Raw genomic sequence first — 25,465 nt, 5'->3', positions numbered from 1 at the left:
GCTTCTCCACATGCGTGCAAATCAAAGCTATCAAAGGTGCCGTTTTGATTAGGACAAGTCCCACGTTTCATGAAGGCTGCGGCGAATTCCTAAAGTATCTGTCCTGGATTTAATCATTTGTTCCTGCAGGATTGGCCAATGATATGGGCAAAGGGCAGGGCTAGTGGTTGAGTGGGCGTGGCTTTGTAAAAGTTGGCGGGGTTGACCCATTTATTAATTACCCATGTAGTATCGATAGTTAAATTACAATGTGCAATTTTAGTGAGTGACTACTGCTGTGTTGTCTTGGTGTGGTCTGGGACTGCTTTTTACGTTGTTTTGCTGCCTTGTCCAAGCTTGAGAATTGGTTTACTTCTGCAATTAAAATGTATATACTTTTTTGATTTAATGTGTTTATTTTTAGTGATTTGCTGACCTTTTTTTTACTGTACACTCTATCGTGGTTTTTTCGTACTGTTTGTTGCTGTAACTTTCTGAGCTGCCCGCACTGCTCGATTAACTTTGTAGCTCATCGGATTCCTCTCCATTATAAATGAACATTCTGATTTTGAAAAGGGGGTAGCCAGGTTATCAGCTCAACGTGCATGCTCCGGTGGAGCCTCCCAGGAACGTGGCGACCCTAAATCCAGAGCGGATACCTCAGCGCACGAGTGTCCGTGCACGTCGCATTGATTAATCGAGCTCGCTCGCTGCTGCTGCTGCTCCCCGCAGGCGTGGCAGCAGTGCCTGCAGCTCGAGGAAATAATCTCCCTGCAGGAGCAGAGCAGCGGCTCGGGCGCCAGCTTCTTCCCAGCGTCCGTCAGCCGGTACGTTCTGCACACGAATGAACGGTCGGACAGACGGATGTACAGACGGACGGACATATGTACGAACGGACGGACATACGTACGGACGGACGTACGTACGGACATACGTACGGACGGATGGCCGGACGTACGGACATACGTACGGATGGACATATGGACATACATACAGACGGACGTACGGACATGCGTACCGACGGATGGACATACAGACGTACGTACGGATGGATGGAGCGTCGTCGCTCACTCAGCCTGCCTCCGCGACGCGGCACTCCGGCGCTGAACCTCATTCCAAGTAAGCATTTTTTTTTTAAATGTCATCATAAAAAATTGGCTGACAAAAAGGGTGGTGGTGCTCCGGTGATGGGGGTTGAAAAGAAACGTATGGGTGCCGCGGTGGCTAGATGTTAACTACCTCGCCTGGTATACAGGAGGTCGTGGGTTCGATCCGGACCATGACGCCTGCTGTATATTTGGAGTTTGCGTGTCTCTCTCTCTCTCTGTGGTCACGTGGATTTTTCTCCGGTTCCTTCAGTTTTTCCCTCCACATTTAGAATCAACGTCACACGTTTAGAGTTGTTTGGGTACTGCATATAAATGTCCACGTGATGACAAGCCACTTCGTTGAGCTATCATTTGGATGGCCAGGTCGCTTCTGAAAAAGAGCTCCATAGCCTCTCAGTGGGGCCTTACATCTGGTCAAATTAAATAAAAAATTGTTTCGTTGAATCTTTTAAATAGTAGCGCAAAGGCCATTGCTGTACTCAGTCCAAATAAGCGAGGAATTACGAAGAATTAAGGTAAGAACTTTCCACACACTATTATTGCACTTTAGCTTTGATCGGCAGTTGATTCAATGATCCCATTTGTATTCATATCCATAAAGAAGTTGCATATCCATACCTGTCAACCCATACGGTTTACCGATATGCTTGTACAGGGAAATTTAGTTTTCAGGTCCATACGGTGTAAAGCTGTTTCAATACGGGAATCTTTTTTTGTCTATTTGTTTGTGTTTCTCCCTTGTGGTGGGACTTTGTAGGATGAACGTTGAGATTTATAAGGGCACGGGGTGACCAATAAGGTCGGAATTGGTCTGTAATATGGTAGGAACTTATAAGGGGTTGACAAGTATGCATATCGGACCCTTGGTCAGGAACGTAACCCGCCTGCTATGCCATTGTTTCTCTGGGCAAATCGGTCTCGACTCATGCCGTTTCGACCCATGGCACCTTTCTAGGAACGTAACCCCCACGTAGGTCCCGGGACCGCGTGAAATTGGGAATGTAAAGTATAGTTCTGTACGTACAAGCCGATGATCACGATCGCTTGGAGATTTCCATAGGCCCCGTCATAGACCCTGGAAGCTGAGCAGGGATAGGCCTGGATAGTACCTGGAAGGGCGACAAGAAACAGGTGCAGGAGGCCTAGTGGGCATATCAGCAACATCCATTGTTGGCCTGACCAATGCGGTGAAGTATGGTCGAATCGCCCTTACTGCCGGCACAGCATCGGGAAATCAACTCGTCAAGCAGTGGATTGACAAACATGCTTGGTGTAAGAACAGGTCTTGCCCTTTTTGGCAATACAACAGAGGGTGTTAAGATGTGCAAACACCAAAATAGCTACTTTTGTAGAGAACGAAGCCTGCATTAACCACACGTACTTGTGGCAAACAAACGTGCTCTGATAATAATGTCTGCATTGTCTTTGAAACTGATTGGCCTACACCAGAGACAGCAGCCTTATTACACGCTTTTTATTAACTCACTCAGCCTGTTGTTGTATCCTCAAATCTTGTAACTCAATTTTAACCCACTTCCCAATGTGGTATCGACTGCAAACTTGGTATACTTATGTTATACTAATGACAATACTATATTCTATCATAAAAATTTTAAAACATTTTAAAACATTCTTTTTTATATGTTATGTTTCGGCTTGGGTCTAATTGTCCACGGTCAACTGACGTTGGCTGTAAATCACCACGGCCCCTTACGTTATGGCAAGCCTCGGGGCCACTTCCTGGAGTCGTGGAGTTCTTCCATTGCTAGTGTAGAGAGGAGCCGACACGAGATTGCAGGGGTCTCGTCCTTTATTCCTTTCCTTCCATTCACACCTGTCGCCAGCCGTCCCAATCCCGTTCCCGCCAAAGGCCCCTCTTTCCCGCCCGTTCTCTCCTTATATCCCCTCGATCACCCCTCCCCCTAACCCATCTATTGGTGGGAATCCTTCCCCTGACACCCCTACATCACCCCCCCCCCCCGGAGAAAAAATAACCGTCCTCGGTTCTGCCTCCCCCATGGACCATTTAAGTCTCCCCATGCCTCCCACCACTGACAGTGACGACAGCCCTTACCCCCCCCCACAACCATACAATGCAATATAACACAACAAATCAATTGCGCGGCCTGCCCAGGTCTCCAGCCAGCATCCCGTAACAGCCCGGACATCCACAGGCAGCAGATGACCGTGGCGGCCCCCTCCTTCGAAGGCCCTCTCGTCGCGGTCCCTGGTTCGGTGGTGCCGGTGTCGCCTTGCCTGGCGCCGCTGTCTCTCCGGCCCCCGCTCGTGCCGCCGCTCCGTCAGGCCTCACATGGGGTGCTGTAGGTGACAAGGGAACACAGGGCACCGAACCCCCTGCCGGTCGGCGCGTGGTGGTCGGCGACCTTGGCCTGGGTAGGGATGATGATGATGTTGGCAGTGATGTTGGTGGTGATGTTGGTGAAGATGACGGTGGAGAGATGTATGGCTTAAGGCGGGTGGGGTGTACAAACCATCGTCGCTTACCCAGTTGGACCTGGACGCACTGCGGTCGGAGTGCTTTGATGACCTCGACCGGCCCTTTCCAGGGTCGGTGCAGCTTTGGTGAGAGGCCAACCGGCACCTGAGGACAGTGTAGCCATGCCTGGTCCCCGACTTTAAAGGGCTTGGCTGTCACTGTCCTCTCCCGTATCCGTACATTACTCTCTTGGCTCGCGGCCGATGCGGCCTCGGCTGCTTGGCGGGCCTCTCTCAAATAAATGAGGGAGGTCTTTAGTGCCTTCGGCCATGCGTCGGCTCTTGCCGGAATGTCCGTCAGCTGCACCTCAATAGGCGGAACGGGATCCCGTCCGTACATCAGGAAAAACGGCGAGAACCCCGTCGCCGCGTGTGGGGCCACCCTGTACGCCGCTAAGACCGATGGAATGTGGAGGTCCCAGTCGGAATGGTTTTCGTCCACCACTTGGGACAGCATGGCCGCTATGGTGCGGTTAAGCCGCTCTACCATCCCATCGGTCTGGGGATGATATGGAGATGTTCGGACCTTTTTAGTGCCCAGGATAGAGCAGACGTCCTTCAATAGCTGTGAGGAGAAATTCCTGCCCTGATCCGTGAGCAACCGCTCCGGTGCCCCTTTATCAAGGACATAGCCTCCCACGAAGGCATCGGCGATGGTCTGTGCCGTTTGGTCCGGGAGGGCCCACGCCATCGGCCACCTCGTGCAGTACTCGACTCCGACCAACAGGTATTTATTTCCCCGTGGCGTGACCGGCAGCGGTCCCAAGATGTCCAACGCAACCAATTCGTTGACCCTGGTCACCGTGATGGGCTGTAGGGGCGCCCGGCTTACCCGGGGTGGCGGCTTTCGCCACGCACATTCGACGCAGGTAGCGACCCATCGATGCACGTCAGCGGTCATACCTGGCCAAAAGTACCGACCCTGTAATGTGTGCAGTGTCTTCCGCCCTGCCAGATGCAGCAGCTGGCGGCCGTGTACGTCCATAACCAATTGTTGACGCAGCGACTCCGGAACTACCAGGCATCGCCGGCGCCCTGTCGGGTCCCATCGCATGAGGAGATCCTCCCATACGATGTACTCCTCCCCCCCTGCCTCTGCTGAGGCGCGTAGTGTTCGCAGTGGGGCTTCCTCCAGCTGTAGCCGTCTCCAATCGTCCAAGGTCAGCCCCAGGTCGTGGTCGGTCAGCTGGACCTCACCCTGTGCGCCCTCCGCCGTGCGTACGGGAGCGATGACCGTCCCCTCCGGCCTCGCCTCCTTGCAGCGTGCCCCGCCTGTGGTGCATGCACAAGGGCCCTGGGGCACCAGTCGGGACAATGCGTCTGCGTTGGCATGTCTGGTCCCTTTGCGATGCACTACTTGGTACCTGTACTCCTGCAGGCGTTCTATCCATCTGGCCAGCTGGCCCGAAGGCTGGTCGATGCGGAGCGAATACTGCAAGGCCGCGTGGTCAGTGCGGACCGTAAATTTGCGACCATACAGGTAGGGTCGGAATTGCTGCACAAAGTGAACGACTGCCAGGAGTTCCCTACGTGTGACGCAGTAGCGCTGCTCCGCTGATGAAAGCACGCGACTACCATAGGCGATAACCACCTCCCGACCCTGCTGGACTTGCGACAAAACACTGCCGATGCCCACATCGCTGGCGTCCGTGTCCAGGATAAAGGGGAGGCCAAAATCCGGAAAGGCCAATGGTGGTGCATCTGTCAGACGTGAGCGCAGCTGCTGGAATGCCTCTTCCTCCAGAGGGCCCCAATAAAACCTCTGGTTCTTCGCCGTCAACACGTGCAAGGGCTTGGCAATGGTTGCGAAGTTGGGCACAAACCGGCGGTAGTAAGAAACGAAACCCACAAACCGGCGTACCTCCGGAACCGTTGTGGGAACAGCCCAGGCCCTCACGCAGGCCGTCTTTTCCGGGTCTGTAGCCACTCCCGACTCACTGACGACGTGGCCCAAGTAGCGTACCGACGACTGCATAAGGTGGCACTTCGACGGCTTGAGCTTCAAGTTCGCGTTCCGGAACCGCAGGAACACCTGACGCAATCGGTCAATGTGTTCCTCGAATGATCGGCTGAAAACAATGACGTCGTCCAGGTAGATGAGGCACGTTTCCCATTGGAGGCCTGCCAAGGCCAACTCCATTATGCGTTGGAACGTTGCCGGCGCCGTCTGGAGGCCCATAGGCAGGCAGTTGAACTCGAACAGGCCCTGTGGTGTCCGGAATGCTGTTTTAGGCCGGGAGTCCGCGTCTAGTGGGACCTGCCAGAACCCGGACAACAAATCCAGCGTACTGAAAAATTTTGCTCCCGCCAGTGCATCCAATGAGTCGTCGATACGTGGTAGGGGATATGCGTCGGCCAGCGTGACGGCATTGAGGCGTCGGAAGTCCACACAGAATCTCAGTGACCCATCTGACTTCTTGACTAGGACCACCGGTGCCCCCCAGGGACTCGAGGATGGAGAAATTATGTCGGCCCGCAGCATCTCCTGCACCGCTTGTTGAATGTGCCCTTTTTCCAATGGGCTCATTCTATATGTGTTTTGGCGCAGGGGTGCGGCATCTCCCGTGTTGATGTGGTGCTGTGACAGATTTGTGCGCCCTAGGTCGAACGGTCCCCGGCTGAACACGTCCGAGAACTCCTGCAATAACGAGTGCAGCTGCTGTTTCTGGTCGGGCGGCAATCCCGGCTCAGGCCCCGCCAGCTGGTCCATCCACGATTTGGCCCCTCTGTCCTCGGACTGGCTGATGCTGCCTACAAGCTCGGGCTCTGTCCCTGGGGCTCCTAGTGACAAGGGACTAACGTGGGCCAGAACTGTTCCCTCCTGCACCGTCGCTGTTCTATCGGAGGTGTTCAGCACCTGAATGAACAGATGCTGGTTCCTCTGTACAATAGTTTCGGCCCCCACCAGCGCATGACGATCCATGGCCGCTGACGCCGGAGACACCAGGATGGGTGAGTCTGGTCGGGCTGTCACGAGGGGGGACCGATATTGCAGCGGAACCAGCATCTGGGCTGCCGGGGGAATGGAGACAGACTTACTGACCAGAGCCTGCACGTAGGGTACACCCCGGCTGGCCCCCTCCGCCTTTAGGAAATGGAGATGCGTTCCCTGGACTTCCACCCGCCCATTGGCCAGATCGATTTTCATTGGCATCCGCCTCAGAAAGTCCGTCCCCAACAGGCAGGGTACGGGCAACGTTGCGGAGACAAGGATGGGTCCTGCTACCGAAAGCTGCCCAATCTGTATCGGGGCTTCAACCTGGCCCAGGAAGCCCATGCTGCCTCCATTTGCTGCAATGAACGTTGTCTTGACGGGGACTAAAGGTCGGATTTTATCCGGCAGCATCTCATGCATGGTGCTCGAGATGATCGTGGCTGATGCTCCCGTATCGACCAAGATACGTGCCGACACTCCCGCGATTTCACCGACCAGGACCGAGGTTCCTGACGTGGCCGCTACCACCCGCCTTGCCAGCTTCCTCCATTGTGTGGCTGAGTCCGGCCACTGACCAGGCGGCGTCTCGTTATCCTGTGGTGCATGGTGAAATGATGGGGGATGGGTGTGGATGGACTGAAGATGGGGTTCCTCCCTTTGGAGTGCGTCACAGCAGGGTGAACGCGCCCTTGTTACATAGTGTGGGCTTACCCCTGGGTTGCGGGCTGGGCTCTCTATGTAGTGCAAATTGCCCCCCCTAGGTGACGTAGGATGGGCCCCCCTTGTGGTGTGGGGGGGCCCCCCCATTGTAGGGGGCGGTGGGGACTGGGGGGTGGGCCTTCCCGTGAGCCCCTCCCTTTCCTTTGTCACGGGGGCGTGGTCCCCCTGGTTCCGTCTCGCTCTGTCGCAAAGCGGTGGTGAGGCGGGTCGTGGAATTGCTCCAGGGCGCAATGTCAATCGTGTGGGCTGCCTCCGCCCCCGGGCCGTTGCCCCTGGCAACTCGCCGGCGTTGCAGGTAACTGGTGACGTCACGCCCGCCGGTGACGTCACGCCCGCCCGCGAACCCACGCCCGCCCGCGAAACCACGCCCACCCGCGACGTCACGCCCGCCCGCGAAACCCCGCCCGCCCGCGAAACCACGCCCACCCGCGACGTCACGCCCGCCCGCGAACCCACGCCCGCCCGCGAAACCCCGCCCGCGCGCGACGTCACGCCCGGCATCGACGTCGCTGCCGGCCGCGACGTCACTTCCGCCCGCGACGTCACCTCCGCCCGCGACGTCACCTCCGTCCGCGACGTCCCTCCCGGCGTCGGCGCGACTCCCGGCGCGGTCCCCGGCCTCGGCGCGATCCCCGACGCGGTCCCTGGCCCCGGCGCGATTCCAGGCGCGGTCCACGGCCCCGGCGCAATTCCCGGCGCGATCCGCGACACCACTTCCGACCGCGACGTCACTTCCGGACGCAACGTCACGTCCGTTCGCGACGCCACTCCGGGTCGCGATGCGACCACAGGCCCCGGCGCTATCCCCTTCCCCCGACCAGAACAGCGGGGACCGGGAAACGACACCACCGGCGCCCACCCCGAGGAGACTCCCGGTGAGTTCGCGGCGTCGGAAGTGTAATTACCCGGCCCGCCCGAGAGGCCGGGTGGGACGGCGTCACTCGCCTGGCTCCTGTCGGCGTTCGGCCCCGGCAGGTTCCAGGTGACGTTGGCGGCCTCCGGCTCCGTGCGGCACCCCCTCGCCACATGCCCCTCGCGACCACAACGGTGGCAGACCCACGGGGCGTTGCGTCGGGGGGGCTCGGCGCGATGTTGTAGAGGCGGCTGCCAGCGACGCGGCGGTTGGTCCCTCTGCTCCGCCAGTCCCCGGATCGCCGCGTACACCTCCCGCAGCGATGGCTCCGTCTCAGACGTCGGCGGTCCGTCCCCAGATGCCCCACCGGCAGCCTGTGGTGACGGTGCAGGTTCGGCGGTTAGTGTCGCTGGACCAAGTAGTGCCGCGGCAACGGCTGGGCTGTTCCCCCCCGCCGCGCCAGCCACCGGGCCCACGGGTGGCGCCCGGCCCATGACCTGCTCGTGGGCTTGGATGGTCCGGGCAGCCCACAGCGAGGTGCGTTCTTCCGGCGTCACTACGGGCATTACAACGCCGGCGCGGCAAGCGTAGGCGATGAGGTGCTCGACCACGAGGTCCTCGAGCGCTTCTTCAGCCAGGCGAGGGAAAGCTCTCCTCGCCAACACGAGCAGCGCCCCCCTGTAGGCTAAAGGGGATTCTTTAGCCCCTCGCTGGCGATCCTGGAACCGTTTAAAGGCTCCTTCCGCCGGGCAATAGATCTCCCCCAAAGCCTCGTAGGCCGCCTGTAGCGTGGACTTGCTGTGCGAGGGAAGGGAGGTGTAAGAGGAGAGTGCTTCTTTGCCCAGAACAGATGGCAGCGCTCGTAGGGCCTCTTCGTCTGTCCACTCGAGAGCGTGGAAGGCAGCCTCGAATCGGCGGACAAACTCCTCCCAATCTTCTTCCTCAGCCACAAACTTGTCGACGGGCCCCAGCCGACGCGGCCGTCCGGCCACCTGCTCTCCGTGTTGGGTGTTTAGCCCTGGGGGTTTTGGCGGGAGCGGCGGCGGCTGGCGTGACGAGGTTGGTTGCGGCTCCTGCCCGGCCGGCTGGTCGGCGTCCGGTTCCCGTGGCCTCTCCTCCCGTAGTACGCGTGGGGGTGGGGGTCCCGGTGCCGGCGGGCCCCCCATAGGGAGCCTCTGCAAGAGCTCCTGGAGCGCCCTCTCCACGCGGGCCATGCGGTCCTCCATGCGATCCTCCAGGCGATCCGGGCCCCCTTCTGCTGCTTCTGACAGCAGGCCCCCTTGTTGCCCAGGATGTGAAGGATCCCCGGCCCCTGCTTCCTCCTCCCTCGGCTCCCTCCCGCGAGGATTCTTCTTTGTAGCCATTAGGATCCCACCGCTGCCACCAAATGTAGAGAGGAGCCGACACGAGATTGCAGGGGTCTCGTCCTTTATTCCTTTCCTTCCATTCACACCTGTCGCCAGCCGTCCCAATCCCGTTCCCGCCAAAGGCCCCTCTTTCCCGCCCGTTCTCTCCTTATATCCCCTCGATCACCCCTCCCCCTAACCCATCTATTGGTGGGAATCCTTCCCCTGACACCCCTACACTAGTACGGTACATTTCATTAAAGCGTGTTTTAAAAAAAGTTTTTTTTTAATATTACTTATTATGGCCTAGTCTCACCACCAGTGTTAGAACAGAGAACACCAAAAGGCAAACAGTACACAGACAATGCAAGTATCAGAACATTTATATCTGGGGTGGAGCAGTTATATCTATGGGATAATTTTGCCAGTATCCAAAATTATGAAAAATAAAAATCGGTTTTACCCTTTCTGGCAATAAAATAGGAGTTAAGATGTTCAAACACCAAAATAGAAACCTTTTGCAAGATATCAAGTCTGTATTCACCACACATTTGTGGCAAAACATGCAAACAAACGTGCCCTGATAATGGCATGTACACGTATACAAAAAAAAAACAGGGTTTCTAAACTACAGTTGGAGCGCACTGCGACAGGTGCGCCTTGTAAATACAAAATGCAGGGTCTTGGTTGGGGGGGGGGTCTCACTCAAAAGGTGACGGCAACACGTTTGCCATCCAATGAAGGGAATCGATGGAACCAGTGACAGGAACTGGGACTAATGAACATCGGCCACAGGCATTCGTAAGCACACCAGCACACATTTCAGCTGTGCGCAATACGTTGTTTTTGTTTAAATTAGTTTGCTGTGCGGCAAACTGTATACGAGCTAGATTTGGGATGTGACGCACTGGCGTGATTTTGCCGTGCGACACTCATTGGCCCATTTGGGCTGGGTCCAAAAAACAAATGGGGTGCCGGTGAGGAAGAATCATTGGCGCTGTCGAATATGGAACTTGATACCAACTGAGACTGTAAATAAGCAATGAAACGTGCAAATTATAGGTAAAAGTATAAGGAAAAAATTACTGATCACATTTTCAATTTCCCAACACAGCCCTCAGAATGGACCAAACCTACCGGGCATTTGCAGTACGGACCGCTGCCCTAACGACCAGTGGCACGGTGGTTAGCGCACTGAGGTTGTAAACTCAGGCGACTTGATCACGATTCAAGCTACGTCCGAAAAACTGGTTCTTGGTCCTCCCTTCTTCACGAGCTCACACCGACCAGCGTGAAGTGTATACTAAAATGAACTATCTTTACTGACATGGCATGGGGTGGAGGGTGGGGGGAGTCTTTATCCAGCACCTCTAGTGGTAATGTTTGCTCGGTCAACGTTACTTTTGTTTAGCTTCCCAATAACCTGACAGAAACAGAAGGGTTGATGATGGGCGATGAAATATATCTAGGTTACATTTTTGTTGTGCTGGAAATATGGGTTATGATAACAAACGAAACTAAACAATGTTTTGCTTTACCAGGTAAGGCCCACTAAGCTATTTAGCTATTTTTCAGAAGCGACCAGGGTATCACAAATGATAGCTTAACGAAGTGGCTTATCATCACGTGGAAATGTATGGCAGCCAAATGCTCTCAACGCATGTTTATAAATGTGGAGGGAAAAACTGGAGGGCCTGGAGAAAAATCCACGCGACCACGGGGAGAACACGCAAACCTCAAATATACAGGCGTCAAGGTCGGGATTGAACCCACGACCTCCTTTATACCAGGCGACGGAGTTAACATCTCCTAGCCACCGCGGTGCCCCCAATACATCATGTTTGCAATAACCACAACACAAGCAGTCAAAATGCAAAAAAAAGAAACAATTCTGATGATGATAATGATATGCACTGTCCTTGAAGTTGATTGGCCCACACCCGAGACAGCTTTTCTTAGAGCCTAGTCTCCATTGGTGTTGGACCAGATGACGCCAAAAGGCGTACAACTCAAAGACAGCGCACTATCAGAATATTGAGAGCTCGGGGTAAGCATTTATACTATATCATCATCAGAGTTGTTTCTTTTTGTTTGCATTTTGACTGCTTGTGTTGTGGTTATTGCAAACATGATGCCTTGTATAAAGGTGTCAGTTTTTGTACCAGTTGAAATGATGTAAACCGGTTTCGTTGGTATGTGTGTGTTTTGGTTGGGGGGGGGTAGGCGTAGTGGTTGGCGTGCTGCACTGTGAACCCGTCGACCCTGTCTCAGCTCAGCATTAAATGAGTACCTGGTGCGGTGTGTAAACATCAGCACTGGGGAAGCAAAAGCGGCCGGACGTGGTGCTGGCCACCCACTCAACGTGCCGTGCCGGCCGTAGGCACTCGCGAACAGCACTTGCCCCAACAGTTTGGCCAAGGCTATGTGGGGGAACTTTGTATGTGTGTGTGTCTGTGTTCGTAGGCCATCTGTGGTGAACACCGAGCTGCAGTCCAGACCAGCGTTGGATGGGAATGCCCTGGAATTGGGATTGGCCCAAGCGAATATATAACATTGCCTGCATTGTGGGCAAGTGGCTCACTTGAGCTAGTTATTTTCCGTTCAGTCAATGGTTTGATTTTGACCCTTTCCATTCCGATGACGTACATGCATGTCATTAAAAACTGTTTTCCTTCCGATTTGGAAGAAAATCTAAAATAAGATAACTTTATCGGTACCGAAGCTCCCACAAGACCATGGAGAGCGTGTGGCACAGTTTGGCGCCAGCTATCGTAGAGTGTGGTCGTGTGGCTACGGTTCTTTGCGGTGAGTACGATGACTTTAAAAACAACGGCGCTACTATTACGCCTCTCTAAGTAAAATCAGCGCTGAACGGCTCGCGCATTCCGACATTCGGTGGTGAACGGGACACCACCCACCCTGCAACTTACAGACGTCTCGGAACGGGGAAAGGGCTGAACTTACGGTTGCTGTCCAGTAATTTTGAAGGGAGCATTCATTACCAAAAGCACCCCTTTCTGCCGCGAAGTGCACATTAGCAATCACATGTTAGGCAATGCACTAAATAGAGCCGGGCAGCCTGGTGGGCCGGCGTAGGCCGTTTCTTTCACTATTGTCGGATGTAAACGATCTGCGGCAAAGGAAACTGAGTGCGTTGATGAAAATAAATATTCATGTGCACGTCACATAGGGGTCATAGTACATTGAAGGAGTTCATCTAACAATGGAGTGACTTTGACTATGCATTGCTTGAGTGTACGAGAATACGCCAAAGATATTTTTCGAAATTACAATCATGGGTGATGTGAAGGGCTTTGGTGTTGTCTTGTAAAAGTTAACTCTGTGCATTCTCATAAAAAAAACATTTTTCCTTAAATGTTTGAAGCCGACGAACCCATTAAGTTAACTGTCGCCTTGTATCGAACATTACGGTTCCATTTTTCAGTCGGATCAGAAGCTTGCACACAGATACATATTTTGCAGGCATTTAACAAACTTAATAACTAGCAATTGTGTCTCATAGCATAATCAATACTAGCAATCATGTTTTTATAAAATAATCGCTGCTATTAAGTTTGTATGTGTCTTTATTTTTAAAGCTGTAATAGCGGAATCCTTTGATGATGTCGTCTGGCGGCCGCGTTGCCCCTTTTTAAAGAGCTTCTTAGCTCTACGGGCTTTGCTCGGTGGGAAATACACTTCTTCTGATTCTGAAAGGAGGTGTAACCAAACAGACGTTAGTAGACAAACGTGAGTGATCGTGAAATGAAAAGGCAATATCGCTCGAAATTCCACAAAGTGCCTTAATGATGGGGGGAGAAATTAAACGCTCACGCACGGTGCTTTAATTTAATAAAATATTTGCTGACGCAGCAATTCCCATATGTACACGATGACGTTTGAGTCCTGTACGAACAGCACTAAAGCATAGAAGAATGCATAGAGACGTGTATGCAGATCCGGCTATGTACGGTGCAAAAGAGGTTCAACATGCATACATTCATACAGGTGAATAGTTGAAAAGGTTGGATTTGTATGTGTGTATGTATGTTGAACGTCTTTCGCACCGTACGTACCCAACCGTGCTAATCGGAGGTGTGGGATTTGTGAGGAAAATGAAAGTTGCGCCGTGCGAAAATAGCAAACAGGGACGGGACTTAGAATGAAGCCGATGTCAATTTTCATGATGAAAAACATCGCCCTGTACGTAAAGAAGTTTGGAGCTTTCTAGAAGTTGACGGTTGTGGGCAGCTAATTATATATCTGTTGCATATGCAATTAAAGTAAACAGCAGCATGTACATTGCACACTGGTGAAAGTGTTGAATCAGCTGCGCAGTACTTATATTTAATTGGATCTTGGCCACACTTCTGGAAAGATAAAAAATAAAAATGTCATGCCAAGAGCAATAATTATGAATTAAATGTGTGCGTGTGATGTGCTGGTTGTGACTTGCATTATTTTTTTACTTTTGCTTTGAATTACATGTACTGTGTGTGTGTATATAGTGTTATATTTGTGTGTATCATGTACCGCAACACAATAAAATACAAGTTATAAAACCGTGAATGTGTATGTGTGCTCATTACTAACGTGGCATCAACAGATATTTGTCTAAACTAAAGCAAAAGTTTGTGAGTTCGTTCCCGACCCTGACGATGCCTGCTTCTGTATATTTGTAGTCTGCGTCTCTCATCATCATCATCACAGTGGCTATGAGATGTTAACTACCTCGCCTAGTATAAGGAGGTCGTGGGTTCGATCCCGACCATGACGACGCCTGCTGTATATCTGGAGTCTGCGTCTCTCTCTCTCATCATCATCATCACGGTGGCTAGGAGATGTTAACTACCTCGCCTGGTATACAGGAGGTTGTGGGTTCGATCCCGACCCTGATGCCTGCATGTTTGAAGTTTGCGTGTTCTCCCCGTGGTCGCGAGGATTTTTCTTCAGGCCATCCGCTTTTCTCTCCACACTTAGAAACATGCGTTTAGAGCATTTGGCTGCAATAAATTTCCACGTGATGAGCCAGCTTCATTGAGCTATAATTTTCGGCCAGGTCGCTTCTGAAAAAATAAAATCTATATCGCTCAGTAAGCCTTACCTGGTAAAATAAAAACAATCTTTAGTTAATAATTTAATTGAGGGACCTTGCCCAAGAGGGCATACACTACGAAGACTAACGTACGTATGTACGTTGAACTTCTTTCGCACCGTATGTAGCGAAGCGTGCTAATCGGAGGTGCGGCGGAAAGACAACAAACTGAACACAAAAGGCAGTTCTAAAGAAACGAGTCTTCAATGTAGAATTAAAAGTGCATCGCTCCAAGTGCATCCAAAAACTGTGATTGAAGCCTTATTTTTTTAATTCAGGATGGAATTTGCTCATGCTCCTCGTGTATTTATTTTTTTCTACACTTTCCCTTGTTTAACAATAACGCCCGGACTATAATAATATGGGTTTTCCACTTTTTTTCTGGCAACAAAACTGAAACCTTTTTACAAGGAATCATGTCTGCATTAACCACAATACTTGTGGTCAAAATGCAAACAAAATCACACACTATGATAATATATGCATCGTCCTTGAAACTGATTGGTCCACACCAGAGACGGCTTTCTTTTGAGCCTCGTCTCAATTGGTGCTAGACTGGTACTGGCAAAGGAGGTCTAATGATGTAAACGCCCGGACTGTTTACACGTAAAAACAAATGAACATTCGATTCGGCGTGCGTTTTTTTTCGCAGGTGTCCAAGCAGCTCTGGGTTTGATTGTTGCAATTGCGGAACAGCGCAAGGTTTTTGCCCCCCCACCCACCCCTACCACCACGGCTCACGTTGGTGATCGAGTGCAGGCAGGGCGGACTGCCCTGGGACCCCCCACGGACTGGAGGGGACCAAGGCGGCGGCGGCTTCAGGGTGGGAGGGAAATTGAACAGGAGGAGGAGGGGAGCGTCTCGCCCAATTTCATCGCTTGCATCAGCCATCAGGGCCCACGTGTCTTTTTTTACACGCTGTCTTTTAACTCACTCTGTTGTTGTTGTCGTTGTATCCTCAAATCTTGTAACTCTATTTTACCCCACTTCCCAATGTGGTATCGACTGCAAACTTGGTATACTTATGGCACACTGGTGACAATACTATATTCTATCATTAAAACGTACATCTACAGTATATATTTTTTTACATTATTTTTTATATGTTACGTTTCGGCTTGGGTCTAATTGTCCACGCTCAACTAACGTTGGCTGTAAATCACCACGGTCCATTACGTTGTGGCAAGCTTCGGGGCCACTTCCTGGAGTCGTGGAGTTCTTCCATTACTAGTACGGTACATTTCATTCAAGCGTGTTTAAAAAAAAAAGTTTTTTTAATATTTCTTATTCAAGTGTGACCTGTGTGCAGTGCCGGATTATCCTAGTAGCAAAAGTAGCTACAATATGTAGCTACGGGCCCCGCACTTTCAAGGGCCCCGCGCTAAAGGCTTTCAAGCGATCCATTCCGGTTCAGTGATTCTGCACTTGCTCTATTACTATAGTACTATACTGCCTTCAACTTTTACGAACGACTGGATGTTTAAGGTTTGTGATTTGTCGTATTATCTGACTGTATAGCAAATGAAAAAATACAATTACTTTACTATGCAAGTAAAAGTTTTTTTTAAAATATAGATGTTTATTTATTTATTTAGGGTCCCTTCATAATATATGCTACAGGTCCCGCACGAGCTTGATCCGGCAGTGCCTGCGTGTGGCCTCTACTCTGACGAAGGGCCACGAGCAAAATAAACACATCGTCCTTCTAACACACACACGTTTGTTCATAATAAGGATTTTTTGGTTAAATCGCGTAAGTATAAATGCGTCTTAACCCTCCACCACCGGTTTGTTGGCGAGTAAATATACAACATTTACAAATTGAGTATGACATTTCGCTGGTAATTACATCCAGCATCATTGGGCGATTTTCCACTATTCTGGCACCGGTAGGCTAAGGGGCCGTCCATAAATGACGTGACACACCTAGGGGGGGGGTGGGGGTCAGACATTTGTGACGATGTGTGACGAGGGGGGGGGGGGGTGAGAAATGTGACATCACATCAGAATGCGCAACTTTAAATAAATATAGACAACACGTTCTACTTAATTAAATAGACTTTTTAATAAATGTTTTCTCCTACAACATCAGAGTGCAGCGCCACATTAAATACGCACTACAATGACTAGTTTAAAGCGATTTGAGGCAGGTTTTATTTTGGGGGGGGGGGGGCAGAGCTTGTGACGTCATATTTGAGGGGGGGTCTGACTTTTTGTAACATCATGTGACGATGGGCGGGGGGTCAAAAATAGTCCAAAATCGCGTGACGTCATTTATGGACGGTCCCTAAGTAGTAACTAATTGGCAGGTTTTGTTTACGTGACGAACCTTACTGGTTGTGTGGGGTGGTAGAGAGTCACGACACATTTAAACTTACGCGATCTGACCCAAAAACATTCATTATGCATTATCAATGTGATTGGTAGCGAAAGCCTACGCTTAATTACACACGTTTCTGTTTCATAACGTGGTGTTGATGATAATGACGATCGAGATCAAGATGTCATGACGGCCATAGCCGTTGATGCCGCATCTCGCCAATACTTTCCAACTTTGTGTCAGCTCGTGCCATCCGCTTCACAGTGTCCTGCGAGAGAAAAAAACATTCCTGCGGAGGTAGCTGGTAGGAACGTTGGGTTGCTCGGTCAATGGCCAAGGTCAACGGCGGCGTGGTGTATTCCGCAAATATGGCCGACTGTGAGGGCGGGTACAAGCCGGCGTGAGTAGGTTAAACGTTGAGTTTTATAAGGGCACCACGGGGTGACCAGCCCCTCCCCACCCAGTCCCTCCCCACCCTCCCCTCTCCACCCAGCCCGACCCCTCCCATTTTTTGATACAGGACGGACGGACACAATAATCCCCTGTGGGCTGGTGGAACCAGGTGGTTCCTAGCAGTAAAACAAATTTGTCTATGAAAATAACCTGCCTGTGTGCTTTGCCAAGAGCACAGTCAAGCGGAAGATTGTGTGCAATTGCCCCCTAAGCAAACACGCGCCATGTAAGAAAACGGCAATCGTCCCTTGCCACTAAGTGGCAGTGACGACAACCCACAGTGCTTGTGCCAGGCTAGGTGCACTTTTGAGGTCACGTGAAGCGTTGAAGGCGCGCTTTGCTGGCAGGTCACGGAACAGACCCGGGTGGAATGGGTTTACTGAGCAAGATGACTGACGGATGCACCACGCGTTCTTCCTCACTGCACCAACTCACTGCGTTTTATCCGCCCGGCGCTCCGCTCATTGTTGTGAGCGTCGCTCCTCCGCCCTCCACTATTGCTGGAGGACGACTGCCTCCAACTGCCCAGTAGCGTCCGTCAATAACCTCAAATAAAATAAAACACCACCATCATCACCACCATCACCATCATCACCATCATCAACAACAACCGCCATTTGCCACTAAGTGGCGGTGACGTCACCACGAGGCTTGTGCCAGGCTATGTGCACTTTGAGGCCACATGAAGTGTCGAACGCCCGCTGGCAGGAGGTCACGGGCCAAACCCAGGTGCCACGGGTCGACTGACTGAGACGACTGGCTGATACACCACCTATGCCCCCTACTGTGCCAACTTGCTGTGCTTTAGCCACCCGGCGCTTCGCTAGTTGTTGTGAGCATCGCTCCTCCGCCCTCCGTTGTTGTTTGAGGGCGACTGCCTCAAACTGCCCAGTAGCAGCGTCCTTCACGAGCCTCCTCCACAGAGGCCGATCTTGACACCGCTGGTACCCGTCATCGGCAAGTCCACTCAGCTCCACATCCTCCTGTACCACATCACTCCATCTCTTCTCCAGCCCGTGCCGCGCCCGTTTAGCCCCCTCGATCCGGCCGAACAAAAGCTGTTTAGGCATGCGGTGGCTGGGCATGCGGGCTACATGACCCAGCCAACGCAGCCTTGCCTGCCGGAGGAGCTCACCGATGGGACTTTGTCCAGATCTTTCGAGGATTTGTGAGCTCACACAATGCAGCCTGGTTAAACCCAGGATGGATCGTAGGCAGGCCAGCCTAAATGTTTCTAACCGGCGTAGATGTTCCATTAGGGGGGTCCACGTTTCGCAAGCGTAGAGAAGGGAGGGAATGACCGTGGCCGAGAAGACCTGAAGCTTTGTGCGGAGCGACAGACCAGGTAGCTTCCACACAGTGTTACGCAACCGATGAAAATATAATGCCGCTCGACTGATTTGGAGTGAGACCTCTGCTGTTAAACCGGAGCCGGTCATGAGCACACTGCCCAGGTAGGGGAAACTCCACAACTGCCCTAATCATCACCATCATCACCATCATCAACATCATCAACATGAAAGCCACCCTATATAGCCTTAACAGACAGTTCAGGCAAGTGCTGTTAGTGAGCACCTATGAAGGCCGACAAAGCACACGAGGGGGTGGCCAGCACCACGCCTGGACGCCTTTGTCTCCCTAGTGCTGATCTTTAAACACCGCACCAGGTACTCATTTGCGGCTGAGTCGACCTAGGGGAGGCCCAGGACCGGTTCAGATAATAGTCACTGATATTGGCCGTGAGCAGGAATAGAATCCGGATCACCGGGTTCGTAGCGCAGCGTGCTAACCACTATGCTAGCACTCCCAATAACACCACATACATGATCCCTTTCAATCGAAAAGAGCATTGACCCACAAGCACACAAACAAATGACCAACACTGATGTCTTATCACACAGGTGACGAGGTAATGTCATACATTGTACACTGGCGTGTCGGTCCAAGGTTCATTGGTCCAACACTCGCGATTGTGACATCGCGAATGCACCACCCCAGAGAATGGCTTCTAATGCCCTCTCTCGTGAAATTAACGAAAAATATTAGCGCTGCTGTATCTGCTTACTTAAGTCACCGCGATTACTCCATGATGTCTGCTCAACGGTTGGACTATGTACCCACATGTGCCGCTGGACGAGAGGTGGGGTGCAGGGACGTCGTCAGCATAATCGTGGTGGGCGTGGTTTTAAGAATCTGAATATGTATTTATACTGGAGGAGGAATCCGATGAGCTATGAAGCTCTTTTCGCACAGATGTCCAGTCGGGGCACGGGGTCAGAACGTTACACCACCAAACAATACACAAACACGATAGGAGTGCAGAGTATACGAAAGGTAAGGACATCAGAAAAAAAATAAAAAGTAACAATTTGTTTGTTTACCAGGTATAGTCCACTGAACGATTATCTTATTTTTCAGAAGCGATCTGGCCACAAATGATAGCTCAAGGAAGTGGTTTATCATGTGGGAATTTAGAGCGGCCAAATAATCTAAACGCGTGATGTTGATTCTAAATATCGAGGGAAAAACTGGAGGAACCGGAAAAAAAAATCCACACGACCACGGGGAGGTAGACACGCAAACTCTAAATTATACAAGCATCAGGGTCGGGATTGAACCCACGACCTCCTGCATACCACGCGAGGAAGAAAACATCTCGCCACCGTGGAGTCCTAAAAGTAAATAATAAATAAAGTACAGCATGTAATTTTTGCATGGACGTTTCCCACCTTCTGAATCGCCAACAAAAATAGTTTTATATTAAACTAATTATCTGGTGCTGCAACTGCGTTGGCAGTGGTGGTGCACACGCACGAATAACAAAGAAACGCAACAAATTCGTAAATACAGACAGTCCTCGACTTCCAAACACCCGACCTACGAACACACGCACTTACGAACACCCGACCTACGAACACCCGCACCTACGAACTCGCTTCCATAAAAAAATAATTTTAACGTCGACTTCAAACGCGAACTCGCACTTGCAAACGGAACCACATAACTATTTCGTTCAGCGGAGCAATCCTTTGTGAGATGTAATGAGTCAGCCTCTTTCTGGGAGTGAGTCTTTGTGTGTGCGCACACACACACATGTGCGCACATGTGTGTGCAGCTTCTGTGTGTGCAGCTTCTGTTTAGCCGCATCTAGGGGGCTAAACGGGCGCGGCACGGGCTAGAGAAGAGATGGAGTGATGTGGTACAGGAGGATGTGGAGCTGAGTGGACTTGCCGATGACTGGTACCAGTGGTGTCAATCTCTGTGGAGGAAGCTCGTGAAGGACGCTACTGGGCAGTTGGAGGCAGTCGCCCTCCAGCAACAACGGAGGGCAGAGGAGCGACGCTCACAACAACGAGCGGAGCGCCGGGTGGATAAAGCACAGCAAATTGGCACAGATAGGGGGCACAGGTGGTGCATCTGCCAGTCATCTCAGTCAGTCGACCCGTGGCACCTGCTGGGTCTGTCCCGTGACCTCCTGCCAGCGGGCGATCGACACTTCACGTGGCCTTAACGTGCACCTAGCCTGGCACAAGCGCCGTGGTGACATCACCGTCACTTAGTGGCGAATGTCGGTTGTTGTTGTATTAGAACACGTGTGTCGAGTATTGGTATTGGTGTGAGTGTGGGGAGCGGTGGTGCAGTAGTTAGCGCACTGCGCTACGAACCAGGTGACCCGAGTTTAGATTTAAAGCTTTCGTGACTGCAGGGATTCATCTTCTTGGTTCTTTCGGTAAAGTCACGTAGAAGGGAAGTAATAAAATAATAAAATCGAAATGGTTTATTACGTCCTTCCAATGATTGCTAAGCCTGAATCCATCTTCTCGGTTAAAATTGTCTCTGTGTTTGTATATGTGAATCGCCTCATGAACGAATCTCTCATGATAGCCAGATGGCTTGCAGAGAACCTCCGTCTTGGAGAAGTCAATGTCATGTGAGCCCACTGAGTTGTAACAGTGGTCTGCCACGGCTGAGGTGTTTGTCCTACCGTGTTTTAGATCAGCTTTATGTTCACGAATGCGGTCTGAGACGTGTCGTTTGGTTTCCCCAATGTAACTGCTACCACAGAGGCAACTTAGTTTGTAGACGCCAGGGTACTGTATGTCTGGAATCACATCTTTTACAGATGGTACCAGATCACGGATTTGTAGAGTGTCTTGTCTAACTGATCTAGTTCGGTGCGCGTAAGTCTGATTTTCTCTGAGATAAGAGCTAAGCTAGTTCTAGACAGAATTCGTTTCGCATTAGAAGAAGTTACAGCAGCAAATGTTAGTGTAAATGCGTTTGGTATTACCTTAGAGTCGCGGCATCTCTTCAGAAAGGTGAGAGACTCGATTAGCTGAGCCTTCTTATCCCGGAGCTTGTTGAAGGATCTCAAAGTTATGTGGAAACCCTCCCCGTAGAGGCGGTTAAGTTTAGATTTAAAGCTTTCGTGACTGCAGGGATTCATCTTCTTGGTTCTTTCGGTAAAGTCACGTAGAAGGGAAGTAATAAAATAATAAAATCGAAATGGTTTATTACGTCCTTCCAATGATTGCTAAGCCTGAATCCATCTTCTCGGTTAAAATTGTCTCTGTGTTTGTATATGTGAATCGCCTCATGAACGAATCTCTCATGATAGCCAGATGGCTTGCAGAGAACCTCCGTCTTGGAGAAGTCAATGTCATGTGAGCCCACTGAGTTGTAACAGTGGTCTGCCACGGCTGAGGTGTTTGTCCTACCGTGTTTTAGATCAGCTTTTTGTTCACGAATGCGGTCTGAGACGTGTCGTTTGGTTTCCCCAATGTAACTGCTACCACAGAGGCAACTTAGTTTGTAGACGCCAGGGTACTGTATGTCTGGAATCACATCTTTTACAGATGGTACTAGATCACGGATTTGTAGAGTGTCTTGTCTAACTGATCTAGTTCGGTGCGCGTAAGTCTGATTTTCTCTGAGATAAGAGCTAAGCTAGTTCTAGACAGAATTCGTTTCGCATTAGAAGAAGTTACAGCAGCAGATGTTAGTGTAAATGCGTTTGGTATTACCTTAGAGTCGCGGCATCTCTTCAGAAAGGTGAAAGACTCGATTAGCTGAGCCTTCTTATCCCGGAGCTTGTTGAAGGATCTCAAAGTTATGTGGAAACCCTCCCCGTAGAGGCGGTTAAGTTTAAATTTAAAGCTTTCGTGACTGCAGGGATTCATCTTATTGGTTCTTTCGGTAAAGTCACGTAGAAGGGAAGTAATAAAATAATAAAATCGAAATGGTTTATTACGTCCTTCCAATGATTGCTAAGCCTGAATCCATCTTCTCGGTTAAAATTGTCTCTGTGTTTGTATATGTGAATCGCCTCAAGAACGAATCTCTCATGATAGCCAGATGGCTTGCAGAGAACCTCCGTCTTGGAGAAGTCAATGTCATGTGAGCCCACTGAGTTGTAACAGTGGTCTGCCACGGCTGAGGTGTTTGTCCTACCGTGTTTTAGATCAGCCGTGGCAGACCACTGTTACAACTCAGTGGGCTCACATGACATTGACTTCTCCAAGACGGAGGTTCTCTGCAAGCCATCTGGCTATCATGAGAGATTCGTTCATGAGGCGATTCACATATACAAACACAGAGACAATTTTAACCGAGAAGATGGATTCAGGCTTAGCAATCATTGGAAGGACGTAATAAACCATTTCGATTTTATTATTTTATTACTTCCCTTCTACGTGACTTTACCGAAAGAACCAAGAAGATGAATCCCTGCAGTCACGAAAGCTTTAAATCTAAACTTAACCGCCTCTACGGGGAGGGTTTCCACATAACTTTGAGATCCTTCAACAAGCTCCGGGATAAGAAGGCTCAGCTAATCGAGTCCCTCACCTTTCTGAAGAGATGCCGCGACTCTAAGGTAATACCAAACGCATTTACACTAACATCTGCTGCTGTAACTTCTTCTAATGCGAAACGAATTCTGTCTAGAACTAGCTTAGCTCTTATCTCAGAGAAAATCAGACTTACGCGCACCGAACTAGATCAGTTAGACAAGACACTCTACAAATCCGTGATCTGGTACCATCTGTAAAAGATGTGATTCCAGACATACAGTACCCTGGCGTCTACAAACTAAGTTGCCTCTGTGGTAGCAGTTACATTGGGGAAACCAAACGACACGTCTCAGACCGCATTCGTGAACATAAAGCTGATCTAAAACACGGTAGGACAAACACCTCAGCCGTGGCAGACCACTGTTACAACTCAGTGGGCTCACATGACATTGACTTCTCCAAGACGGAGGTTCTCTGCAAGCCATCTGGCTATCATGAGAGATTCGTTCATGAGGCGATTCACATATACAAACACAGAGACAATTTTAACCGAGAAGATGGATTCAGGCTTAGCAATCATTGGAAGGACGTAATAAACCATTTCGATTTTATTATTTTATTACTTCCCTTCTACGTGACTTTACCGAAAGAACCAAGAAGATGAATCCCTGCAGTCACGAAAGCTTTAAATCTAAACTTAACCGCCTCTACGGGGAGGGTTTCCACATAACTTTGAGATCCTTCAACAAGCTCCGGGATAAGAAGGCTCAGCTAATCGAGTCTCTCACCTTTCTGAAGAGATGCCGCGACTCTAAGGTAATACCAAACGCATTTACACTAACATCTGCTGCTGTAACTTCTTCTAATGCGAAACGAATTCTGTCTAGAACTAGCTTAGCTCTTATCTCAGAGAAAATCAGACTTACGCGCACCGAACTAGATCAGTTAGACAAGACACTCTACAAATCCGTGATCTGGTACCATCTGTAAAAGATGTGATTCCAGACATACAGTACCCTGGCGTCTACAAACTAAGTTGCCTCTGTGGTAGCAGTTACATTGGGGAAACCAAACGACACGTCTCAGACCGCATTCGTGAACAAAAAGCTGATCTAAAACACGGTAGGACAAACACCTCAGCCGTGGCAGACCACTGTTACAACTCAGTGGGCTCACATGACATTGACTTCTCCAAGACGGAGGTTCTCTGCAAGCCATCTGGCTATCATGAGAGATTCGTTCATGAGGCGATTCACATATACAAACACAGAGACAATTTTAACCGAGAAGATGGATTCAGGCTTAGCAATCATTGGAAGGACGTAATAAACCATTTCGATTTTATTATTTTATTACTTCCCTTCTACGTGACTTTACCGAAAGAACCAAGAAGACAGGTGACCCGAGTTTGATTCCCGCTCACGGCCAACACCGGTGACAATTATCTGAACCGGTCCTTGGCCTCCCCTAGGTCGACTCAACCGCAAATGAGTACCTGGCGCGGTGTGTGAACATCTCAGCTGGGGGAGACAAAGGTGGCCGGGCGTGGTGCTGGCCACCCACCCCTTCATAAGTGCTCGCTAACGGCACTTGCCCCAACAGTCTGTTGAGGCTACACGGGGGATCTCTGTGTGTGTGGGTCCCCTCCCACCGCCCGCGTTAATGTGCCATAGATTGTGGTGGCTCATTTGCTCCCCTTCCGATAAGCAAGCCAGCATCACGGCTCAAGGGACTTGGAAATAAAATCGATTTTTCTACTTTTATTTCAGTTAATTTTTTTACTTGTATTTTATATACAGTCTTTTTTGACAAATGTACAAAATTTCATCTAATTTATGAGTTGAACAATGCTGACCTGTTTGTTGTTGAACCATTTCATGACACTGACCGTATAGGCATTTACAGTCAATTATTGAGTTGCGACTTATGAACGGGGCCCCAGAAACAAATTATGTTCGTAAGTCGATGTAAATCACCACATTATGGCAAGCTTCGGGGCCACTTCCTGGAGTCTGCCATTACTAGGACATTTCATTAAAGCGAGTTTTTAAAAAGCTTTAAAAAATATAACAAAAGTCTCGCGCTCGCAAACATCACGTGGTAGGGGGGTGGGGTTCGGGGGGTGGGGGGTGTGACCGGCACCGGGGTGTTTATCGCTCCCCTCTGCGATTCCGATTCCCAAACATCGATTATCTTAGCCCCCCCCTCACGATCCATTAATGCCTCCGCCGAAGCGCACGAGGCGCGCGAGAATCGTATTAAAGAATTAATCGAACCTCGCGATTTCCCCACGGGTTAACTCGCGGCGAGGAATCGATTGGGTGTTGTTGCTGGGAGGAGTTACGAATCGAATGAATCGATGCGAGC

General features: G+C 50.6%; 2 protein-coding genes across 2 annotated transcripts in view; one reads left to right on the top strand and one right to left on the bottom strand.

Moving 5' to 3' along the window:
* Positions 1-14,000, top strand: part of LOC144736301 (serine/threonine-protein kinase PLK4-like) — a 48,061-nt gene extending 34,061 nt beyond the window's left edge. The window contains exons 14-15 of the mRNA XM_078618948.1: positions 712-806; positions 11,902-14,000. Of these exons, the coding sequence (XP_078475074.1) occupies positions 712-806; positions 11,902-11,989 (183 nt within the window). The 3' untranslated portion in view covers positions 11,990-14,000. The remainder of the gene's footprint in view (positions 1-711; positions 807-11,901) is intronic.
* LOC144736264 (uncharacterized) lies at positions 3,093-9,580 on the bottom strand. The gene is made up of 2 exons (XM_078618889.1): positions 8,185-9,580; positions 3,093-3,407 (listed from the first exon to the last, which is right to left on the bottom strand). The coding sequence occupies exons 1-2, from the start codon at positions 9,454-9,456 to the stop codon at positions 3,396-3,398; spliced, it is 1,284 nt and encodes a 427-aa protein (XP_078475015.1). The 5' UTR covers positions 9,457-9,580; the 3' UTR covers positions 3,093-3,395.
* Positions 14,001-25,465: the final 11,465 nt, after the last annotated feature.

The sequence above is a fragment of the Lampetra planeri genome, chromosome 60 (assembly GCF_965212315.1).
Source record: "Lampetra planeri chromosome 60, kcLamPlan1.2.h2, whole genome shotgun sequence".
NCBI classification, from domain to species: Eukaryota; Metazoa; Chordata; class Hyperoartia; order Petromyzontiformes; family Petromyzontidae; genus Lampetra; species Lampetra planeri.
Note: the sequence above shows the minus strand (reverse complement) of the source record. Positions and strands in the feature narration are given on the sequence as shown.